The sequence below is a fragment of the mitochondrial genome of Molothrus aeneus (genome assembly GCF_037042795.1).
Source record: "Molothrus aeneus mitochondrion, complete genome".
In the NCBI taxonomy this organism is placed as follows: Eukaryota; Metazoa; Chordata; class Aves; order Passeriformes; family Icteridae; genus Molothrus; species Molothrus aeneus.
In genome coordinates, this window is record NC_018806.1 from 1 (window position 1) to 16,757 (window position 16,757).

Below are 16,757 nucleotides of genomic sequence, written 5' to 3' on the forward strand. Positions count from 1 at the left end.
GTCCTTGTAGCTTATAAAAAGCATGACACTGAAGATGTCAAGATGGCTGCCACACACACCCAAGGACAAAAGACTTAGTCCTAACCTTACTGTTAGTTTTTGCTAGGTATATACATGCAAGTATCCGCGCTCCGGTGTAGATGCCCTGGACACCCAAATTAGGTAGATAGGAGCGGGTATCAGGCTCACCACTAACCGTAGCCCAAGACGCCTTGCAATTGCCACACCCCCACGGGTAATCAGCAGTAGTTAATATTAAGCAATGAGTGCAAACTTGACTTAGCCATAGCAAATCCAGGGTTGGTAAATCCTGTGCCAGCCACCGCGGTCATACAGGAGACCCAAATTAACTTTATAACGGCGTAAAGAGTGGTCACATGTTATCCAAGTAGCTAAGACTAAAAAGCAACTAAGCTGTCACAAGCCCAAGATGCCAATAAAACCTCCACATCAAAGAAGCTCTTAGAACAACGATCAATTGAACTCCACGAAAGCCAGGGCCCAAACTGGGATTAGATACCCCACTATGCCTGGCCCTAAATCTTGATGCTTACACCTACTAAAGCATCCGCCCGAGAACTACGAGCACTAACGCTTAAAACTCTAAGGACTTGGCGGTGCCCCAAACCCACCTAGAGGAGCCTGTTCTATAATCGATGATCCACGATAGACCTGACCATTCCTTGCCAGAACAGCCTACATACCGCCGTCGCCAGCTCACCTACACTGAAAGCCCAACAGTGAACGCAATAGCCCCGCCACGCTAATAAGACAGGTCAAGGTATAGCCTATGGAATGGTAGTAATGGGCTACATTTTCTAAGCTAGAACACAACGGCAAAGGGGTATGAAACAACCCCTAGAAGGCGGATTTAGCAGTAAAGTGGGACAATCGAGCCCTCTTTAAACCGGCCCTGGGACACGTACATACCGCCCGTCACCCTCCTCGCAGGCGCCCCCACCCCCCCCATAAATTAATAAATTACCCAGCCGAAGAGGAGGTAAGTCGTAACAAGGTAAGTGTACCGGAAGGTGCACTTAGACTACCAAGACGTAGCTTAAACAAAAGCATTCAGCTTACACCTGAAAAATGTCTGCTAATACCAGATCGTCTTGATGCCAAACTCTAGCCCAATCGACATGACCTGGAATAACAAAGCTACTCCCCCAAACCCAACCAAAGCATTTATTAGTCCCAGTATAGGCGATAGAAAAGACACCATTGGAGCGATAGAGACTACGTACCGTAAGGGAAAGATGAAATAGCAATGAAAACTAAGCTATAAACAGCAAAGATCAACCCTTGTACCTTTTGCATCATGGTCTAGCAAGAAAAACCAAGCAAAATGAATTTAAGTTTGCCACCCCGAAACCCAAGCGAGCTACTTGCGAGCAGCTATTATTGAGCGAACCCGTCTCTGTGGCAAAAGAGTGGGATGACTTGTTAGTAGAGGTGAAAAGCCAATCGAGCTGGGTGATAGCTGGTTGCCTGTGAAACGAATCTAAGTTCACTCTTAATTCTTCTCCAAGGAAAACCCACAAACCCTAATGAAGTGAATTAAGGGCTATTTAAAGGAGGTACAGCTCCTTTAAAAAAGAATACAATCTCCACGAGCGGATAAATATAACCCCTAACTGAATTGTGGGCCCTCAAGCAGCCACCAACAAAGAGTGCGTTAAAGCTCTACACTACAAAAATATAAGAACCCCATGACTCCCTCCCCATTAACAGGCTAACCTATATTTAAATAGGAGAATTAATGCTAGAATGAGTAACCAGGGTCCTCCCTCTACGACGCAAGCTTACATCCGTACATTATTAACAAACCCCCAATATACGACGAATCAAACAAGCACAGTATTAAATGTATTGTTAACCCGACAGAGGAGCGTCCATTAAGAAAGATTAAAACCTGTAAAAGGAACTAGGCAAACCCGTCAAGGCCCGACTGTTTACCAAAAACATAGCCTTCAGCAAACCCAAAACAAGTATTGAAGGTGATGCCTGCCCGGTGACTCGCGTTCAACGGCCGCGGTATCCTAACCGTGCAAAGGTAGCGCAATCAATTGTCCCATAAATCGAGACTAGTATGAATGGCTAAACGAGGTCTTAACTGTCTCTTACAGGCAATCGGTGAAATTGATCTCCCTGTACAAAAGCAGGGATAAACCCATAAGACGAGAAGACCCTGTGGAACTTTAAAACCAGCAACCACCTTAAATCACATATCCACCCACTGGGTTCACTGACACATAAGACCCTGGTTTGCGTTTTTCGGTTGGGGCGACCTTGGAGCAAAACAAAACCTCCAAAAATTAGACCATCCCTCTAGACTGAGAGCAACCCCTCAACGTGCTAATAGCACCCAGACCCAATACAATTGATCAATGGACCAAGCTACCCCAGGGATAACAGCGCAATCTCCCCCGAGAGTCCGTATCGACGGGGAGGTTTACGACCTCGATGTTGGATCAGGACATCCTAGTGGTGCAGCCGCTACTAAGGGTTCGTTTGTTCAACGATTAACAGTCCTACGTGATCTGAGTTCAGACCGGAGTAATCCAGGTCGGTTTCTATCTATGATGAACTCTTCCCAGTACGAAAGGATAGGAAAAGTGAGGCCAATACCACAAGCAAGCCTTCGCCTTAAGTAATGAAACCAACTTAATTACAAAAGGCTATCACACCACCCCACGTCCAAGAAAAGGACCAGCTAGCGTGGCAGAGCTCGGAAAATGCAAAAGGCTTAAGTCCTTTAATTCAGAGGTTCAAATCCTCTCCCTAGCTTATATCCCCATGACCAACTACCCACTCCTAATTAACTTTATCATAGCCCTCTCCTACGCCCTACCGATCCTAATCGCAGTAGCCTTTCTCACGCTAGTAGAGCGCAAAATCCTAAGTTACATGCAAGGACGAAAAGGCCCAAACATCGTCGGCCCATTTGGACTACTCCAACCCCTGGCAGATGGTATCAAACTGTTCATCAAAGAGCCCATCCGACCTTCAACGTCTTCCCCAATCTTATTCATTGCAACCCCAATTCTAGCTCTACTCCTGGCTATCTCAATCTGAACCCCATTACCCCTACCATTCTCTTTAGCAGACCTCAACCTGGGGCTGCTCTTCCTACTAGCCATATCAAGCCTGGCAGTGTACTCCATTCTATGGTCAGGCTGAGCCTCAAACTCCAAATACGCTCTAATTGGGGCACTACGAGCGGTAGCCCAGACAATCTCCTACGAGGTAACCCTAGCTATTATTCTTCTATCCGTTGTACTTCTTAGCGGCAACTACACTCTGAGCACTCTAGCAATTACCCAAGAACCCTTATACCTCATTTTCTCATGCTGACCCCTCGCTATAATATGATACGTCTCCACACTAGCTGAAACCAACCGTGCCCCTTTCGACCTCACAGAAGGAGAATCCGAACTGGTATCCGGATTCAACGTAGAGTACGCAGCAGGCCCCTTCGCACTCTTCTTTCTAGCCGAATACGCCAACATTATACTTATAAACACACTAACAACAATCCTATTCTTTAACCCAAGCCTATTTAACCCCCCTCAAGAACTATTCCCAGTCATTCTAGCCACAAAAGTTTTGCTTTTATCAGCAGGATTCCTATGGATTCGTGCCTCCTACCCACGATTCCGATACGATCAATTAATGCACTTACTATGAAAAAACTTCTTACCACTCACATTAGCCCTATGTCTTTGACACACCAGCATACCAATTTGCTACGCGGGCCTGCCCCCATACCTAAGGCCTCGTTGGAAATGTGCCTGAACGCTAAGGGTCACTATGATAAAGTGAACATGGAGGTATACCAGCCCTCTCATTTCCTAATAATTAGAAAAGCAGGAATCGAACCTACACTAGAGAAATCAAAATCCTCCATACTCCCTTTATATTACTTTCTAGTAGGGTCAGCTAAACAAGCTATCGGGCCCATACCCCGAAAATGATGGTTCAACTCCTTCCCCTGCTAATGAACCCCCAAGCAAGCCTTATCTTTGCCACTAGCCTACTTCTAGGAACAACTATCACCATCTCAAGTAACCATTGAATTATGGCCTGAACTGGCCTTGAAATTAATACACTTGCTATCCTCCCATTAATCTCAAAATCCCACCACCCACGAGCCATTGAAGCTGCCACTAAATACTTCCTAACCCAAGCAGCTGCCTCAGCCCTAGTATTGTTCTCCAGCATAACCAATGCGTGGCACACTGGACAATGAGACATCACTCAACTCACCCATCCAACATCCTGCTTGATCCTCACTTCAGCAATCGCAATAAAACTAGGATTAGTGCCATTCCACTTCTGATTCCCAGAAGTACTCCAAGGCTCTCCCCTTACCACCGGCCTACTCCTATCCACTATCATAAAACTTCCCCCAATCACATTACTCTACATAACTTCCCCATCACTAAACCCCACACTTTTAACCACCATGGCCATCCTCTCTGCAGCCCTCGGAGGCTGAATAGGCCTAAACCAAACACAAATCCGAAAAATCCTAGCCTTTTCTTCCATCTCCCACCTAGGCTGAATGGCAATCATTATCATCTACAACCCAAAACTCACACTCCTCAACTTCTACCTGTACGCTGTAATAACCACAACCGTCTTCCTCACACTAAACACAATTAAAGTACTAAAACTGTCCACCCTAATAACCGCATGAACTAAAACCCCATCCTTAAACGCAATACTACTTCTAACCCTACTTTCCCTTGCAGGGCTCCCTCCCATAACGGGATTCCTGCCCAAATGACTCATCATCCAAGAACTAACTAAACAAGAAATAGCCCCAGCAGCAACACTCATCTCCCTCCTCTCCCTACTAAGCCTATTCTTCTACCTACGACTAGCATACTGTACAACCATCACACTTCCACCACACACTACAAACCACATAAAACAATGACGCACTAATAAACCAACTAACGTCACAATTGCCATCCTAACCACCATGTCCGTCATACTCCTCCCTATCTCCCCTATAATCCTCACCATTGTCTAAGAAACTTAGGATTACCTAAACCGAAGGCCTTCAAAGCCTTAAACAAGAGTTAGACCCTCTTAGTTTCTGTTAAAGTCCGCAGGCCATTACCCTGCATCCCCTAAATGCAACTCAGGTGCTTTAATTAAGCTAGGACCTTCAAATATTCTAGACAGATGGGCTTCGATCCCATGATACTATAGTTAACAGCTATATGCCCTAACCAACAGGCCTCTGCCTAAGGCCCCGGTGCATAATTAACGCACATCAATGAGTTTGCAACTCACTATGAACTTCACTACAGAGCCGATAAGAAGAGGAATTGAACCTCTGTAAAAAGGACTACAGCCTAACGCTTAAACACTCAGCCATCTTACCTGTGACATTTATCAACCGATGACTATTCTCAACTAACCACAAAGACATTGGGACCCTATACCTAATTTTCGGTGCATGAGCCGGAATGGTAGGTACCGCTCTAAGCCTCCTCATTCGAGCAGAACTAGGCCAACCTGGAGCCCTTCTAGGAGACGATCAAGTCTACAACGTAGTTGTCACGGCCCATGCTTTCGTAATAATCTTCTTCATAGTTATACCGATTATGATCGGAGGGTTCGGAAACTGACTAGTACCCCTAATAATCGGAGCCCCAGATATGGCATTCCCACGAATAAATAACATAAGCTTCTGACTACTTCCCCCATCCTTCCTCCTCCTCCTGGCATCTTCCACGGTTGAGGCAGGTGTAGGCACAGGCTGAACAGTATACCCCCCACTAGCAGGCAACCTAGCTCACGCCGGAGCCTCAGTCGACCTCGCAATTTTCTCACTGCATCTAGCCGGTATCTCTTCAATCCTAGGAGCAATCAACTTTATTACAACAGCAGTCAACATAAAACCACCTGCCCTGTCACAATACCAAACCCCCCTATTCGTTTGATCCGTCCTAATCACTGCAGTACTATTACTTCTATCCCTCCCAGTCCTTGCCGCAGGAATTACAATGCTTCTCACAGACCGCAACCTTAACACCACATTCTTCGATCCTGCCGGAGGAGGAGACCCTGTACTGTACCAACACCTGTTCTGATTCTTCGGCCACCCAGAAGTCTACATCCTAATCCTACCAGGATTCGGAATTATCTCCCACGTCGTAGCCTACTACGCAGGCAAAAAAGAACCATTCGGCTACATAGGAATAGTATGAGCCATACTATCCATCGGATTCCTAGGCTTTATCGTCTGAGCCCACCACATATTCACAGTAGGAATAGACGTTGACACCCGAGCATACTTCACATCCGCCACTATAATCATTGCTATCCCAACTGGAATCAAAGTATTCAGCTGACTAGCCACACTCCATGGAGGCACAATCAAGTGAGACCCCCCAATACTATGAGCCCTAGGATTCATCTTCCTATTCACTATCGGAGGACTTACAGGAATCGTCCTAGCAAACTCTTCACTAGACATTGCCCTGCACGACACCTACTACGTAGTAGCCCACTTCCACTACGTACTATCCATAGGAGCAGTATTTGCAATTCTAGCAGGATTCACCCACTGATTCCCCCTATTCACCGGATATACACTCCATTCAACATGAGCTAAAACACATTTCGGCGTAATATTCGTAGGTGTAAATCTAACCTTCTTCCCCCAACATTTCCTAGGTCTAGCAGGCATGCCACGACGATACTCAGACTACCCAGACGCCTATACATTATGAAACACCATTTCCTCAGTGGGCTCACTCATCTCCCTAACAGCCGTAATCATACTAGTATTCATCATCTGAGAAGCCTTCGCATCAAAACGTAAAGTCCTACAACCAGAACTAACAAGCACTAACGTCGAGTGAATCCACGGCTGCCCACCCCCATTCCATACCTTCGAAGAACCCGCCTTCGTCCAAGTCCAAGAAAGGAAGGAGTCGAACCCCCATATGTTGGTTTCAAGCCAACCGCATAAACCACTTATGCTTCTTTCTCATAAAGAGATGTTAGTAAAATAATTACATAGCCTTGTCAAGACTAAATTGCAGGTGAAAACCCAGCACATCTCTACCCAAACATGGCCAACCACTCACAACTTAACTTCCAAGACGCCGCCTCACCCATTATAGAAGAACTAATAGGATTTCACGACCACGCCCTAATAATCGCACTAGCAATCTGCAGCCTAGTCCTCTACCTATTAACCCACACTCTCACAGAAAAACTGTCATCAAGTACAGTCAACGCACAAGTAATCGAACTAGTGTGAACAATTCTCCCTGCCCTAGTCCTAATCACACTTGCCCTACCATCTTTACGAATTCTCTACATAATGGATGAACTCAACGAACCAGACCTAACCCTAAAAGCCATCGGCCACCAATGATATTGAACCTACGAGTACACCGACCTCAAAGACCTGACATTCGACTCCTACATAATCCAAACAACAGACCTACCCTTAGGCCACTTCCGCCTACTAGAAGTTGACCATCGCGTTATCGTCCCCATAACCTCTACCATCCGAGTCATCGTCACCGCCGACGACGTACTCCACTCATGAGCCGTCCCCAGCCTAGGCGTAAAAACCGACGCAATCCCAGGACGTCTTAACCAAACCTCCTTTCTCGCCTCCCGACCAGGTGTATTCTACGGACAATGCTCAGAAATTTGCGGAGCCAACCACAGCTTCATACCAATCGTAGTAGAATCCACCCCACTCGCCGACTTCGAAAACTGATCCTCTCTAATACCATCCTAATCATTAAGAAGCTATGAACCAGCGTTAGCCTTTTAAGCTAAAGACAGAGGGGGTCCCCCTCCTTAATGATATGCCTCAACTAAACCCCAACCCCTGATTTTTTATCATGCTCACTTCATGACTCACTTTCTCCCTAATCATCCAACCCAAACTCTTGTCATTCGTATCAATAAACCCCCCATCTAGCAAACCGCCTGCCGTCCCAAGTACTACTCCCTGAACCTGACCATGAACCTAAGCTTCTTCGACCAATTCTCAAGCCCATCCTTCCTAGGAATCCCACTAATCCTAATTTCAATAACATTCCCAGCCCTTCTCCTACCATCCCTCGATAACCGATGAATCACCAACCGACTATCAACCCTCCAACTCTGATTCGTCAACCTAGTCACAAAACAGCTAATAATACCCCTAGACAAAAAAGGACATAAATGAGCCCTAATCCTAACATCCCTAATAATCTTCCTCCTCCTCATTAATCTCCTAGGCCTACTGCCATACACATTTACCCCAACCACCCAACTATCTATAAACTTAGCCCTAGCCTTCCCCCTATGACTAGCTACCCTCCTAACAGGACTGCGAAACCAACCCTCTGCCTCACTAAGCCACCTCCTACCAGAAGGCACACCCACCCCACTAATCCCAGCCCTCATCCTAATTGAAACAACAAGCCTTCTCATCCGCCCATTAGCACTAGGCGTGCGCCTAACAGCTAACCTCACAGCAGGCCACCTCCTCATCCAACTCATTTCTACAGCCACAACAGCCCTATTCTCCACAATACCCCTAGTTTCGCTCCTAACCTTCGTAGTCCTTTTCCTACTAACAATTCTAGAAGTAGCAGTAGCGATAATCCAAGCCTACGTCTTCGTACTCCTGTTAAGCCTCTACCTCCAAGAAAACATTTAATCCTAAATGGCACACCAAGCACATTCTTACCACATAGTCGACCCCAGCCCATGACCCATTCTAGGAGCAGCTGCTGCTCTCCTCACTACCTCAGGACTAACAATATGATTCCACTACAACTCCCCTCGACTCCTTATCCTAGGCCTACTATCAACCATTCTTGTCATGTTCCAATGATGACGCGACATCGTACGAGAAAGCACATTCCAAGGCCACCACACTCCAACCGTCCAAAAAGGACTACGATACGGAATAGCCCTATTCATCACATCAGAAGCCTTCTTCTTCCTAGGCTTTTTCTGAGCCTTCTTCCACTCAAGCCTAGCTCCCACACCAGAACTAGGAGGACAATGACCGCCCGTCGGAATTAAACCTCTCAACCCCATAGAAGTCCCACTCCTAAACACTGCCATCCTCCTAGCCTCAGGAGTCACCGTCACATGAGCCCACCACAGCATCACAGAAGCTAACCGAAAACAAGCAATCCAAGCCCTATCCCTAACAGTCCTCCTAGGCTTCTACTTCACCGCTCTACAGGCCATAGAATACTACGAAGCACCCTTCTCTATCGCCGACGGAGTCTATGGCTCAACATTCTTTGTCGCTACCGGATTCCATGGCCTACATGTAATTATCGGCTCTACATTCCTACTAGTATGCCTCTTACGCCTAATCAAATACCACTTCACATCAAACCACCACTTTGGATTTGAAGCAGCCGCCTGATACTGACACTTCGTAGACGTCGTATGATTATTCCTCTACATCTCTATCTACTGATGAGGATCCTACTCTTCTAGTATATTAATTACAATCGACTTCCAATCCTTAGAATCTGGTTTAAGCCCAGAGAAGAGTAATAAACATAATCTTATTCATACTAACCCTATCACTAACCTTAAGCATCCTCCTAACCATACTAAACTTCTGACTCGCCCAAATGATCCCAGACTCAGAAAAACTATCCCCATACGAATGCGGATTCGACCCACTAGGCTCCGCTCGGCTCCCCTTCTCAATCCGATTCTTCCTAGTAGCCATCCTATTCCTCCTATTTGACCTAGAAATCGCCCTACTTCTACCACTGCCCTGAGCCACCCAACTACAGTCCCCCACCACTACCCTAACCTGAACCGCCACACTCATCCTCCTGCTCACCTTAGGCCTAGTGTACGAATGAATTCAAGGCGGACTAGAATGAGCAGAATAACAGAAAGTTAGTCTAACTAAGACGGTTGATTTCGACTCAACAAATTATAGCTACCACCCTATAACTTTCTTTATGTCTTACCTCCACCTAAGCTTCTACTCAGCCTTTACCCTAAGCAGCCTAGGCCTAGCCTTCCACCGAACCCACCTAATCTCCGCCCTACTATGCTTAGAGAGCATAATACTATCCATGTATGTTGCCCTAGCCATATGACCTATTCAAATCCAATCATCAGTATCCACAATTCTACCCATCATCATACTAACATTCTCCGCCTGCGAAGCAGGCACAGGCCTAGCATTACTAGTAGCCTCAACCCGTACCCACGGATCCGACCACCTACACAACTTTAACCTCCTACAATGCTAAAAATCATCATTCCAACCACAACACTCCTCCCCCTAGCCCTCCTCTCCCCACGTAAACACCTATGAACCAACATCACACTATATAGCCTACTAATCGCCACTATCAGCCTCCAATGACTTACGCCCACATACTACCCAAACAAAAGTCTAACCCCCTGAACATCAATCGACCAAATCTCCTCCCCCCTACTAGTCCTCTCATGCTGACTCCTCCCCCTTATAGTCATAGCAAGCCAAAACCATCTAGAACAAGAACCCATCAACCGCAAACGAATCTTCGCCTCAACACTAATCTTAGCCCAACTGTCCATCCTACTAGCCTTCTCAGCTTCTGAACTAATACTCTTCTACATCGCATTTGAAGCCACCCTCATTCCCACCCTAATCCTCATCACACGATGAGGTAGCCAACCAGAACGCCTAAACGCCGGCATTTACCTCCTATTCTACACTCTCGCCAGCTCACTCCCACTATTAATCGCTATCCTACACCTACAAAACCAAATCGGCTCCCTCTACCTACCAATGCTCAAACTCTCACACCCAACATTAAACTCTTCTTGATCCAACCTAGCCGCAAGCTTAGCCCTCCTACTGGCCTTCATAGTCAAAGCCCCCCTATACGGCTTACACTTATGACTACCCAAAGCCCACGTAGAAGCCCCAATTGCTGGCTCAATGCTACTAGCAGCCCTACTCCTGAAACTCGGAGGTTACGGAATTATACGAATCACAACCTTAGTAAATCCATCATCAAACAACCTCCACTACCCATTCATCACCCTAGCCCTATGAGGAGCAGTAATAACTAGCGCCATCTGCTTACGCCAAATTGACCTAAAATCACTAATTGCTTACTCATCTGTCAGCCACATAGGACTAGTCGTAGCCGCAACCATGATCCAAACCCAATGAGCATTCTCGGGAGCAATGATCTTAATAATCTCACACGGCCTGACCTCCTCAATACTATTCTGCCTAGCCAACACCAACTACGAACGAACCCACAGCCGAATCCTACTACTCACACGAGGACTACAACCCCTCCTCCCACTCATAGCCACCTGATGACTTCTAGCCAACCTAACAAACATAGCCCTCCCCCCAACAACAAACCTCATGGCAGAACTAACCATCGTAGTAGCACTTTTCAACTGATCCGCCCTAACAATCATTCTAACAGGAACTGCCATCCTACTTACCGCCTCATACACCCTGTACATGCTAATAATGACACAACGAGGCACCCTCCCATCACACATCACCTCAATCCAAAACTCTTCCACACGAGAGCACCTCCTCATAGCCCTACACATAATCCCTATAATTCTCCTAATCTTTAAACCCGAACTAATCTCCGGCATCCCCATATGCAAGTATAGTTTCAACCAAAACATTAGACCGTGACTCTAAAAATAGAAGTTAAACCCTTCTTACCTGCCGAGGAGAGGTATAAGCCGGCGAGAACTGCTAACTCTTGCATCTGAGTATAAAACCTCAGTCTCCTTACTTTCAAAGGATAATAGTAATCCAATGGTCTTAGGAACCACTCATCTTGGTGCAAATCCAAGTGAAAGTAATGGACCTCTCACTAGTCCTAAACACATTCATACTACTGACCCTAACAACCCTCTCCACCCCCATCCTACTCCCGCTACTATCCAACAACTTCAAAAACACTCCCAACACAATCACGAACACAGTCAAAACTTCATTCCTAATCAGCCTAATCCCCATAACAATTTTCATCTATTCCGGGACAGAAGGCCTCACCTCCCTCTGAGAATGAAAATTCATCATAACCTTCAAAATCCCAATTAGCCTGAAAATAGACTTCTACACACTCACCTTTTTCCCCATCGCACTATTCGTATCATGATCCATCCTACAATTTGCAACATGATACATGGCCTCAGACCCCTACATCACAAAATTCTTCACCTACCTTCTATTCTTCCTAATCGCCATACTCATCCTAATCATTGCCAACAACCTATTTGTCCTATTCATCGGCTGAGAAGGGGTCGGAATTATATCCTTCCTTCTGATCAGCTGATGACACGGCCGAGCAGAAGCCAACACTGCCGCCCTGCAGGCCGTTCTCTACAACCGAATTGGCGACATCGGCCTTATCCTCTGCATAGCGTGACTAGCCTCCACCACAAACACCTGAGAAATTCAACAACTCCCTACCCCCTCTCAAACCCCCACACTACCCCTACTAGGTCTTATCCTGGCCGCAACTGGAAAATCCGCCCAGTTTGGCCTACACCCATGACTCCCAGCTGCAATAGAAGGACCAACCCCCGTATCCGCTCTACTCCATTCTAGCACAATAGTAGTAGCAGGGATCTTCCTACTAATCCGAACCCATCCCCTATTCAACAACAACCAAACCGCCCTAACCCTGTGCCTCTGCCTAGGAGCTCTCTCTACCCTATTCGCAGCCACATGCGCCCTAACCCAGAACGACATCAAAAAAATCATTGCCTTCTCCACTTCCAGCCAACTAGGCCTAATAATAGTTACAATCGGATTAAACCTACCCGAACTAGCCTTCCTTCACATCTCCACCCATGCCTTTTTCAAAGCCATGCTCTTCCTATGCTCTGGCTCTATCATTCACAATCTAAATGGTGAACAAGACATCCGAAAAATAGGAGGGCTCCAAAAAATACTCCCAACAACAACTACATGCCTCACAATCGGCAACCTCGCCCTAATAGGAACACCATTCCTAGCAGGATTCTACTCAAAAGACCAAATCATCGAAAGCTTAAACACATCCTATCTAAACACCTGAGCCCTAGTCCTAACCCTCCTAGCCACATCATTCACCGCAGTATACACAATCCGCATAACCGTACTAGTTCAAACCGGTTTCGTTCGAATTCCTCCCTTAACCCCAATAAACGAAAACAACCCCGCAGTAATCTCCCCCATCACCCGCCTTGCACTAGGAAGCATCCTAGCAGGATTCCTCATTACCTCATTCATCATCCCAACAAAAACCCCCCCAATGACTATACCACTCCACATCAAAATAACCGCCCTAGTCGTAACAGCCCTAGGAATCGCCCTAGCCCTAGAAATTTCAAAAATAGCCCAAACACTCATTCTCACAAAACAAACCACCTTCTCCAACTTCTCAACCTCTCTAGGATACTTCAACCCCCTAGCCCATCGCCTAAGCATAACTAATTTCCTCAAAGGAGGACAGAACATTGCCTCCCACTTAATCGACTTATCCTGATACAAAATACTAGGCCCAGAAGGACTGGCCAGCCTACAACTGATAGCAACCAAAACTGCCACTACCATCCACTCAGGCCTAATCAAAGCCTACCTAGGGTCATTCGCCCTATCCATTCTCATCATCCTCATATCCACACTCAGAAACAATCAATGGCCCTCAACCTTCGTAAAAACCACCAAATCCTCAAAATCATCAACAACGCCCTAATCGATCTCCCAGCACCATCAAACATCTCAACATGATGAAACTTTGGATCCCTGTTAGGCCTTTGCTTAGTTACTCAAATTATTACAGGCCTTCTACTAGCAATACACTACACAGCAGACACCAGCCTCGCCTTCTCCTCCGTAGCCCACATATGCCGAGACGTACAATTCGGCTGACTCATCCGCAACCTCCACGCAAACGGAGCCTCCTTCTTCTTCATCTGCATCTACCTACACATTGGCCGAGGACTCTACTACGGCTCATACCTAAACAAAGAAACCTGAAACGTCGGAGTCATTCTCCTCCTGGCCCTAATAGCAACCGCCTTTGTCGGATACGTCCTACCTTGAGGACAAATGTCATTCTGAGGCGCTACCGTAATCACAAACCTATTCTCAGCCATCCCATACATCGGACAAACCCTAGTAGAATGAGCCTGAGGAGGGTTCTCCGTTGATAACCCCACACTAACCCGATTCTTCGCCCTCCACTTCCTCCTTCCATTCGTCATCGTAGGACTCACCCTAGTCCACCTAACCTTCCTCCACGAAACAGGCTCAAACAATCCACTAGGCATCCCATCAGACTGCGACAAAATCCCCTTCCACCCATACTACACCATCAAAGACATCCTAGGATTCGTCCTAATACTTTCCCTGCTCGTCTCACTAGCCCTATTCTCCCCCAACCTACTAGGAGACCCAGAAAACTTCACCCCAGCCAACCCTCTAGTCACTCCCCCACACATCAAACCAGAATGATACTTCCTATTTGCCTACGCCATCCTTCGATCCATCCCAAACAAACTAGGAGGGGTACTAGCCCTAGCCGCCTCAATCCTAGTCCTATTCCTAGTCCCACTACTCCACACATCAAAACTACGATCAATGACCTTCCGCCCTCTATCCCAAATACTATTCTGAGCCCTAGTCGCCAACATCCTCATCCTAACCTGAGTAGGCAGCCAACCAGTAGAGCACCCATTCATCATCATCGGCCAACTAGCCTCGCTCTCATACTTCACAATCATCCTAATCCTATTCCCCCTCGCGGCCATCTTAGAGAACAAAATACTCAAACTCTAATATACTCTAATAGTTTATAAAAACATTGGTCTTGTAAGCCAAAGATTGAAGATTAAACCCCTTCTTAGAGTTACCCACATCAGGAAGAAAGGACTCAAACCCTCCTCTCCAACTCCCAAAGCTGGCATTTTCAACTAAACTACTTCCTGACCCCCCACTAAACAGCCCGAATCGCCCCCCGAGATAACCCCCGCACAAGCTCCAATACCACAAATAAAGTTAACAATAACCCTCACCCCCCAATCAAAAGCAACCCAACCCCATCCGAATACAACACAGCCACACCACTAAAATCCAACCGAACTGACAACAAACCCCCATTATTTACCGTCCCCTCCCCCACCAACAACCCTAACACTCCCCCCACAACAAGTCCCACCACTACAACCAACCCCATCCCAAAACCACAACTAACAACGCCCCAACTACCCCAAGCCTCCGGATAAGGGTCTGCCGCTAACGACACCGAATAAACAAACACCACCAACATCCCCCCTAAATAAACCATAACAAGCACCAAAGAAACGAAAGAAACCCCCAAACTCACCAATCAACCACACCCCGCAACCGCCGCTACAACTAACCCTAACACCCCATAATAAGGGGAAGGATTAGACGCAACCGCCAACCCCCCTAAGACAAAACACACCCCTAGAAATAAAACAAACTCTATCATAAGTTCTCGCTCGGCCTTTCTCCAAGATCTACGGCCTGAAAAGCCGCTGTTATAAAATTTAACTACAAGAACGCCTAGATCATCCCCCCCCCCTTCCCCCCCCAGTACATTTTCTTCTTTATTTCCAGGGTATGTATAGAATGCATTACACTCTTTGCCCCATCAGACAGCTCATGAAATGTAGGATAATCCACATTATATGTCATGCTCTCCCACCATAAACCCAAACATTATCTCCAAAACAAGCCCTATTCGGCCATACACCCCACCAGGCACATTCTTGTTTCAGGTACCATAGAGCCCAAGTGTTCCTACCTACAGCCAAGCAGCAAGCGTCACCCAGAGACCAGAAACTTATCAACTATACTTACAACCCAACCTGGTAAACGAGGAATATCCTAGTACACCTTTGAATTCCCCTAGTCTACAGGATTCGCCCACCTCCTAGGTAATATCCTTCTCCAACAGCCTTCAAGAACACCCAAGCCAGAGAGCATGGTTATCTATTGATCGCGCTTCTCACGAGAACCGAGCTACTCAACGTTATATATACATTTCAAGTTATTGCACTGCAGGCGCATACATCTCCTAAACTTGCTCTTTTGCGCTAGTGGTTGTAACTTCAGGAACATAAACTCCTCCAATCCTTCTCTCTTGCTCTTCACAGATACAAGTGGTCGGTTGAATATTCCTCCCTACTCTCATTACCTCGGCATACCGACCTCCTACACTTGTTTTTTTTTAGCGTCTCTTCAATAAGCCCCTCAAGTGCAGAGCAGGTGTTATCTTCCTCTTGACATGTCCATCACATGACCGCCGAGCATATGAATCCCCTAACACCCAGAATGTCATGGTTTGACGGATAAGGTCGTCGCAAACTTGGCACTGATGCACTTTGACCCCATTCATGGAGGGCGCGCTACCTACCTCTAGACAACAGATAGTGTAATGGTTGCCGGACATATCAATTATTTTATCATTTACTAGGGACTGTCATTTAAATCCCATTTTACGCGTCATTTTTTTTTTTTTATCTTGATTTTTATTTTTTTTTATCAAACAATAAACCCATAAATTCCTACATCATACAAATCATTTGTCATCATCATACCTTTAACTAACTTACCTCTATACTTTCTGCTAACAAAAAAACAACCAATCACCATCACTAACCACATAAAATTAGCCCCCAAACCAGCCCCCCTCCAAAAACCAAACAAAAATATAAGCCACAATAAAACCACCAGTCAAACCCCAATACCCTAT

General features: G+C 46.3%; 13 protein-coding genes and 24 non-coding genes across 37 annotated transcripts, besides 1 other annotated feature; 28 read left to right on the forward strand and 9 right to left on the reverse strand. All coding sequences in view use genetic code 2, as the record gives it.

Annotated features, from left to right (window-relative positions):
* D250_mgt01 lies at nucleotides 1-68 on the forward strand. Its single transcript has one exon. It is a non-coding gene; the product is annotated as a tRNA-Phe (tRNA).
* D250_mgr02 lies at nucleotides 69-1,046 on the forward strand. Its single transcript has one exon. It is a non-coding gene; the product is annotated as a s-rRNA (ribosomal RNA).
* Nucleotides 1,047-1,116, forward strand: D250_mgt02. The gene has a single exon. It is a non-coding gene; the product is annotated as a tRNA-Val (tRNA).
* On the forward strand, nucleotides 1,117-2,712 carry D250_mgr01. Its single transcript has one exon. It is a non-coding gene; the product is annotated as a l-rRNA (ribosomal RNA).
* On the forward strand, nucleotides 2,713-2,787 carry D250_mgt03. Its single transcript has one exon. It is a non-coding gene; the product is annotated as a tRNA-Leu (tRNA).
* Nucleotides 2,788-2,796: 9 nt separating this feature from the next.
* ND1 (NADH dehydrogenase subunit 1) lies at nucleotides 2,797-3,774 on the forward strand. Its single transcript has one exon. It carries the CDS (start codon nucleotides 2,797-2,799, stop codon nucleotides 3,772-3,774), a length of 978 nt encoding a protein of 325 aa, YP_006883889.1.
* Nucleotides 3,775-3,781: 7 nt separating this feature from the next.
* Nucleotides 3,782-3,853, forward strand: D250_mgt04. The gene has a single exon. It is a non-coding gene; the product is annotated as a tRNA-Ile (tRNA).
* A 5-nt stretch (nucleotides 3,854-3,858) lies between these two features.
* Nucleotides 3,859-3,929, reverse strand: D250_mgt05. The gene has a single exon. It is a non-coding gene; the product is annotated as a tRNA-Gln (tRNA).
* D250_mgt06 lies at nucleotides 3,929-3,997 on the forward strand. The gene has a single exon. It is a non-coding gene; the product is annotated as a tRNA-Met (tRNA).
* On the forward strand, nucleotides 3,998-5,037 carry ND2 (NADH dehydrogenase subunit 2). Its single transcript has one exon. A coding segment is annotated over exon 1 (1,040 nt).
* D250_mgt07 lies at nucleotides 5,038-5,107 on the forward strand. Its single transcript has one exon. It is a non-coding gene; the product is annotated as a tRNA-Trp (tRNA).
* Nucleotide 5,108: 1 nt separating this feature from the next.
* Nucleotides 5,109-5,177, reverse strand: D250_mgt08. The gene has a single exon. It is a non-coding gene; the product is annotated as a tRNA-Ala (tRNA).
* A 9-nt stretch (nucleotides 5,178-5,186) lies between these two features.
* Nucleotides 5,187-5,257, reverse strand: D250_mgt09. Its single transcript has one exon. It is a non-coding gene; the product is annotated as a tRNA-Asn (tRNA).
* Nucleotide 5,258: 1 nt separating this feature from the next.
* On the reverse strand, nucleotides 5,259-5,325 carry D250_mgt10. The gene has a single exon. It is a non-coding gene; the product is annotated as a tRNA-Cys (tRNA).
* D250_mgt11 lies at nucleotides 5,325-5,395 on the reverse strand. The gene has a single exon. It is a non-coding gene; the product is annotated as a tRNA-Tyr (tRNA).
* A 1-nt stretch (nucleotide 5,396) lies between these two features.
* Nucleotides 5,397-6,947, forward strand: COX1 (cytochrome c oxidase subunit I). Its single transcript has one exon. The coding sequence runs from the start codon at nucleotides 5,397-5,399 to the stop codon at nucleotides 6,945-6,947; it is 1,551 nt and encodes a 516-aa protein (YP_006883891.1).
* D250_mgt12 lies at nucleotides 6,939-7,011 on the reverse strand. The gene has a single exon. It is a non-coding gene; the product is annotated as a tRNA-Ser (tRNA).
* Nucleotides 7,012-7,016: 5 nt separating this feature from the next.
* On the forward strand, nucleotides 7,017-7,085 carry D250_mgt13. The gene has a single exon. It is a non-coding gene; the product is annotated as a tRNA-Asp (tRNA).
* Nucleotides 7,086-7,093: 8 nt separating this feature from the next.
* On the forward strand, nucleotides 7,094-7,777 carry COX2 (cytochrome c oxidase subunit II). The gene has a single exon. It carries the CDS (start codon nucleotides 7,094-7,096, stop codon nucleotides 7,775-7,777), a length of 684 nt encoding a protein of 227 aa, YP_006883892.1.
* A 1-nt stretch (nucleotide 7,778) lies between these two features.
* Nucleotides 7,779-7,846, forward strand: D250_mgt14. The gene has a single exon. It is a non-coding gene; the product is annotated as a tRNA-Lys (tRNA).
* Nucleotide 7,847: 1 nt separating this feature from the next.
* On the forward strand, nucleotides 7,848-8,015 carry ATP8 (ATP synthase F0 subunit 8). Its single transcript has one exon. It carries the CDS (start codon nucleotides 7,848-7,850, stop codon nucleotides 8,013-8,015), a length of 168 nt encoding a protein of 55 aa, YP_006883893.1.
* On the forward strand, nucleotides 8,006-8,689 carry ATP6 (ATP synthase F0 subunit 6). Its single transcript has one exon. The coding sequence runs from the start codon at nucleotides 8,006-8,008 to the stop codon at nucleotides 8,687-8,689; it is 684 nt and encodes a 227-aa protein (YP_006883894.1).
* A 6-nt stretch (nucleotides 8,690-8,695) lies between these two features.
* COX3 (cytochrome c oxidase subunit III) lies at nucleotides 8,696-9,479 on the forward strand. The gene has a single exon. A coding segment is annotated over exon 1 (784 nt).
* Nucleotides 9,480-9,548, forward strand: D250_mgt15. Its single transcript has one exon. It is a non-coding gene; the product is annotated as a tRNA-Gly (tRNA).
* Nucleotides 9,549-9,899, forward strand: ND3 (NADH dehydrogenase subunit 3). Its single transcript has one exon. The coding sequence runs from the start codon at nucleotides 9,549-9,551 to the stop codon at nucleotides 9,897-9,899; it is 351 nt and encodes a 116-aa protein (YP_006883896.1).
* Nucleotide 9,900: 1 nt separating this feature from the next.
* Nucleotides 9,901-9,970, forward strand: D250_mgt16. Its single transcript has one exon. It is a non-coding gene; the product is annotated as a tRNA-Arg (tRNA).
* A 1-nt stretch (nucleotide 9,971) lies between these two features.
* Nucleotides 9,972-10,268, forward strand: ND4L (NADH dehydrogenase subunit 4L). Its single transcript has one exon. It carries the CDS (start codon nucleotides 9,972-9,974, stop codon nucleotides 10,266-10,268), a length of 297 nt encoding a protein of 98 aa, YP_006883897.1.
* Nucleotides 10,262-11,639, forward strand: ND4 (NADH dehydrogenase subunit 4). The gene has a single exon. A coding segment is annotated over exon 1 (1,378 nt).
* On the forward strand, nucleotides 11,640-11,709 carry D250_mgt17. The gene has a single exon. It is a non-coding gene; the product is annotated as a tRNA-His (tRNA).
* D250_mgt18 lies at nucleotides 11,710-11,776 on the forward strand. The gene has a single exon. It is a non-coding gene; the product is annotated as a tRNA-Ser (tRNA).
* D250_mgt19 lies at nucleotides 11,776-11,846 on the forward strand. Its single transcript has one exon. It is a non-coding gene; the product is annotated as a tRNA-Leu (tRNA).
* On the forward strand, nucleotides 11,847-13,664 carry ND5 (NADH dehydrogenase subunit 5). The gene has a single exon. The coding sequence runs from the start codon at nucleotides 11,847-11,849 to the stop codon at nucleotides 13,662-13,664; it is 1,818 nt and encodes a 605-aa protein (YP_006883899.1).
* An 8-nt stretch (nucleotides 13,665-13,672) lies between these two features.
* CYTB (cytochrome b) lies at nucleotides 13,673-14,815 on the forward strand. The gene has a single exon. The coding sequence runs from the start codon at nucleotides 13,673-13,675 to the stop codon at nucleotides 14,813-14,815; it is 1,143 nt and encodes a 380-aa protein (YP_006883900.1).
* A 3-nt stretch (nucleotides 14,816-14,818) lies between these two features.
* Nucleotides 14,819-14,887, forward strand: D250_mgt20. The gene has a single exon. It is a non-coding gene; the product is annotated as a tRNA-Thr (tRNA).
* A 7-nt stretch (nucleotides 14,888-14,894) lies between these two features.
* Nucleotides 14,895-14,964, reverse strand: D250_mgt21. Its single transcript has one exon. It is a non-coding gene; the product is annotated as a tRNA-Pro (tRNA).
* An 8-nt stretch (nucleotides 14,965-14,972) lies between these two features.
* On the reverse strand, nucleotides 14,973-15,491 carry ND6 (NADH dehydrogenase subunit 6). The gene has a single exon. It carries the CDS (start codon nucleotides 15,489-15,491, stop codon nucleotides 14,973-14,975), a length of 519 nt encoding a protein of 172 aa, YP_006883901.1.
* A 1-nt stretch (nucleotide 15,492) lies between these two features.
* D250_mgt22 lies at nucleotides 15,493-15,563 on the reverse strand. The gene has a single exon. It is a non-coding gene; the product is annotated as a tRNA-Glu (tRNA).
* Nucleotides 15,564-16,757: a sequence feature (control region).